This window comes from Jatropha curcas, chromosome 2, assembly GCF_041381405.1.
Source record: "Jatropha curcas cultivar XTBG-Jc1 chromosome 2, XTBG_Jcur_1.0, whole genome shotgun sequence".
In the NCBI taxonomy this organism is placed as follows: domain Eukaryota; kingdom Viridiplantae; phylum Streptophyta; class Magnoliopsida; order Malpighiales; family Euphorbiaceae; genus Jatropha; species Jatropha curcas.
The window spans coordinates 23,425,557-23,428,640 of NC_143152.1; the positions used below are offsets into that span (position 1 = coordinate 23,425,557).

General features: G+C 33.0%; 1 protein-coding gene across 1 annotated transcript; it reads left to right on the forward strand.

Moving 5' to 3' along the window:
- The first annotated feature begins 200 nt into the window (after positions 1-200).
- On the forward strand, positions 201-2,530 carry NF-YB6 (nuclear factor Y, subunit B6). The gene is made up of 2 exons (NM_001308744.1): positions 201-329; positions 1,637-2,530. Exons 1-2 carry the CDS (start codon positions 278-280, stop codon positions 2,263-2,265), a joined length of 681 nt encoding a protein of 226 aa, NP_001295673.1. The 5' UTR covers positions 201-277; the 3' UTR covers positions 2,266-2,530.
- Positions 2,531-3,084: the final 554 nt, after the last annotated feature.

The window sequence follows — 3,084 nt, forward strand, 5'->3', positions numbered from 1 at the left end:
GTCAGAACCGCAAGAAGCTACCGCCGGACGGCCAACGATGAAAGAGTAGCGGTTATCGATAGTTCAAAACCATGGTCTCTACAGCTTATTAATTAGTGATTACAGAGAAAACGCACTTCCTCGTTGAAGTCGCCAGCTGCCACGTGGAACCACTTCTTTATTTTTTACTATAAATGTGTCAGTGTTGATTTAGTTGTAGCACAGTCATTTGATTGATCAGTTTCATTTGAAGGAAGTAAAAGAGTTTATTTTCCTTTCAAGAGAGATAAACAGAAAGATGGAACGCGGAGGCTTCCATGGCTATCGCAAGCTCCCTACTACAAGCTCTGGTAAATGTCTCTCTTCCTATATCTCATATAAACGCATACATTTATGTATATATGTACAGAGAGAGATTATCATCTCTTGCATGCAAATTATATCTTTTGTTTCGGTTCTTTCTCTCTGTTAACTGTCCTCCATTTTAAGCCTAGCAATGTCGTAGCTGGTTTATCATCCGTGAGTGATGATATATCCTTCCGTTTTTCTTTTTATGATTTTTTTTGCTTGTTAAAATTTTCTGGTTTGAACAGGTGAAATCTGTGCACTTTCTCTATTTTTTTTAAAATAAAATATTCTTAGAACAAAATCAAGTTTTGAGATTATAGTGATTTTTTATATTGTTAACCAAACAAATAATGCTTTCTTTAATTTCATTATTTTTTATTTTTTATTTTTAGTTTTATATCTTCAAATTTTAATTATATAAAATTAGATAAGAATCTCCAAAGAAAGAAAGTGTTCAGTGCAAGTGAATAAAAGGCAACAACCAACCAATGTAGAATTATTTAATTATTTATTCATAATTTGCATTTGGCAAGAGAAACGTAGTGGTCTAGAGTCAACAACTACAAGTGTGAAATGGTAATTAACTGGAAAAGAAAATAGCAGGTGAATGAATGAAACAGTAAACACGCAGGTTTTTACAAGTGGCAAGAGAAGTCCATGCAATTTCTGACCCCACTCAAACACGTGGCATCCATGCATTTTCTACCTTCAAAAAGCCCCACTTTTCCGTTCACTTTTATTCAAAACGCTCCTTGGTCCACCGTATAGGGTAGACAAGTCCAACCATGCAAAAGAAAAAAAGGGGCCAAAACCTATTTTATTACGTCTTATATATAAAGACAATCAGGATGTGGGGTCCATTAGAGTGGACTTTGACACACTTTCTCCTTTCCAATTCGTAGTATTAACTATTAACCATTTCTGATTCAAAAATTTCTTAGTTGTTTTCTTATTAACAAAACCCATTATAAAGAAGAAGAAGGCAGTTCTTGTAATCCTTGTTCTTAACTTACCTTTGCTTTCATGTCATTTATCTCATTGAGAAAGCTAAATATATTAAGCAATTATTTAATTATTTTTTTAATTATATTCAAAATCGCGTTTGAACTTCTGTAATTTTGAAGATCATTGAATTTTCACTCTTTTTTTTTTCTCAAAATAATCATTATTTTTTGCCTTAAATCCAAATAGTACAAAGGAAAAATTTTCAATATAGTAAAATAAAAAATTTATGGCTTTATTATAATAAAAATTCTTCTTCTTCTTCTTTTTTTTTTTTTTAACTTGTATGCTTCTAAATTTGTTGCAGGACTGAAGCTGTCCGAGATGAACATGAGGCTTGATGAAATCAATCGCAGCGGGGGCAGTGGCGGCAGCAACAACAACAAGAACAACACTAACTCTACTGGTGATGACAATGAGTGCACTGTGAGGGAACAAGACAGGTTCATGCCAATTGCCAATGTTATCCGCATCATGCGCAAGATACTCCCTCCGCACGCCAAAATCTCAGATGACGCCAAAGAGACAATCCAAGAATGCGTGTCTGAGTACATAAGCTTCATTACTAGCGAAGCTAATGAGCGCTGCCAACGCGAGCAGCGCAAGACTATAACAGCTGAGGATGTGCTTTATGCAATGAGCAAGCTAGGGTTTGATGACTACATTGAACCCTTGACTGTGTATCTACACCGCTATCGGGAGATGGAAGGGGACCGTAGCTCGATAAGAAGTGAGCCATTGGTGAAGAGGAATGTTGAGTTTGGTCCATTAGGGGTTGCAACTGCTTTTGCGCCAGCATTCCATATGTCTCATCATCACCATGGGTTTTTTGGAGGAGCTGCAGCGGCTATGGGTGGATATACCAGGGATCCTTCCAATGCAACTTCTTCACAGCATGCATTGGCCAACGGCGAGTCGTTTGGGCAGCACAAATGAGGTTGCAGAGATCGATAGCTGCACTAACCAGATGTACTTGCTAATCTAATAGTTACTCAAGAAACTGAGAGGTTAGTGTGTTTGGGATTTGTTGTATTGGAACAAGGCTTGGTTTTTAAATTTCTGTTTGGTTGGTGTTTTCTGCTTTATAGTGTGTTTTGCTTGCACTAGTCATTTAATTCCCTTCATTTTCTCTCCCTCTCTTTTTTCTGAGAAGCTTAATTAATTTCCTATATTAATGCAAGGAAAATATTTCGCAGTCCCATAAAAAAAAGGTTTTTTTAAAAAACATATTGTTGTTTTGTATTTTTTTTACAGGTATACTCTAGTTTGGTTTGATTTGGTGTTGTATGTAAGAATTTCCCTTGATGCAAATAGAGATGCAATATTACAATTTACAAATTAATAGCACCTTTTATATTATTAATTAATATATGTCCATATGATAATTTTTATTTTCATCGTCTACAAAAAAAAAAATATTTTATTTCATTTGTTTTTGAATTTTATTTAATATATAAATTAAAAATTTTAATTCATTATTCATTGAAATAAGTATTTTACTACAATCTATTTGGTTTTTATTTATGAAATTATCTGTATACAAGTGTACATAGTCTTTGTTAGTATATGCAATAATCTTTTTTTTTTTTTTTTTTTTTTTTGAAAGGCAATAATCTTTATTAGTATATGCAACTTCGTATCATATATTTTTTAACATACATTATTGATTAAATACATATGATTAATTATTTTTAGCAAAACTATCATTAATCATAAATAGATTTATGAAATTTATTATCTTAATTTTAATTAAAA

Excerpts from the sequence above, each read along its gene's own strand:
- NF-YB6 (NM_001308744.1), top strand. The coding sequence starts at position 278 with ATGGAACGCGGAGGCTTCCATGGCTATCGCAAGCTCCCTACTACAAGC. Across the intron at positions 330-1,636 it reads GCTCCCTACTACAAGCTCTG|GACTGAAGCTGTCCGAGATG; the intron begins GTAAATGTCTCT and ends AATTTGTTGCAG.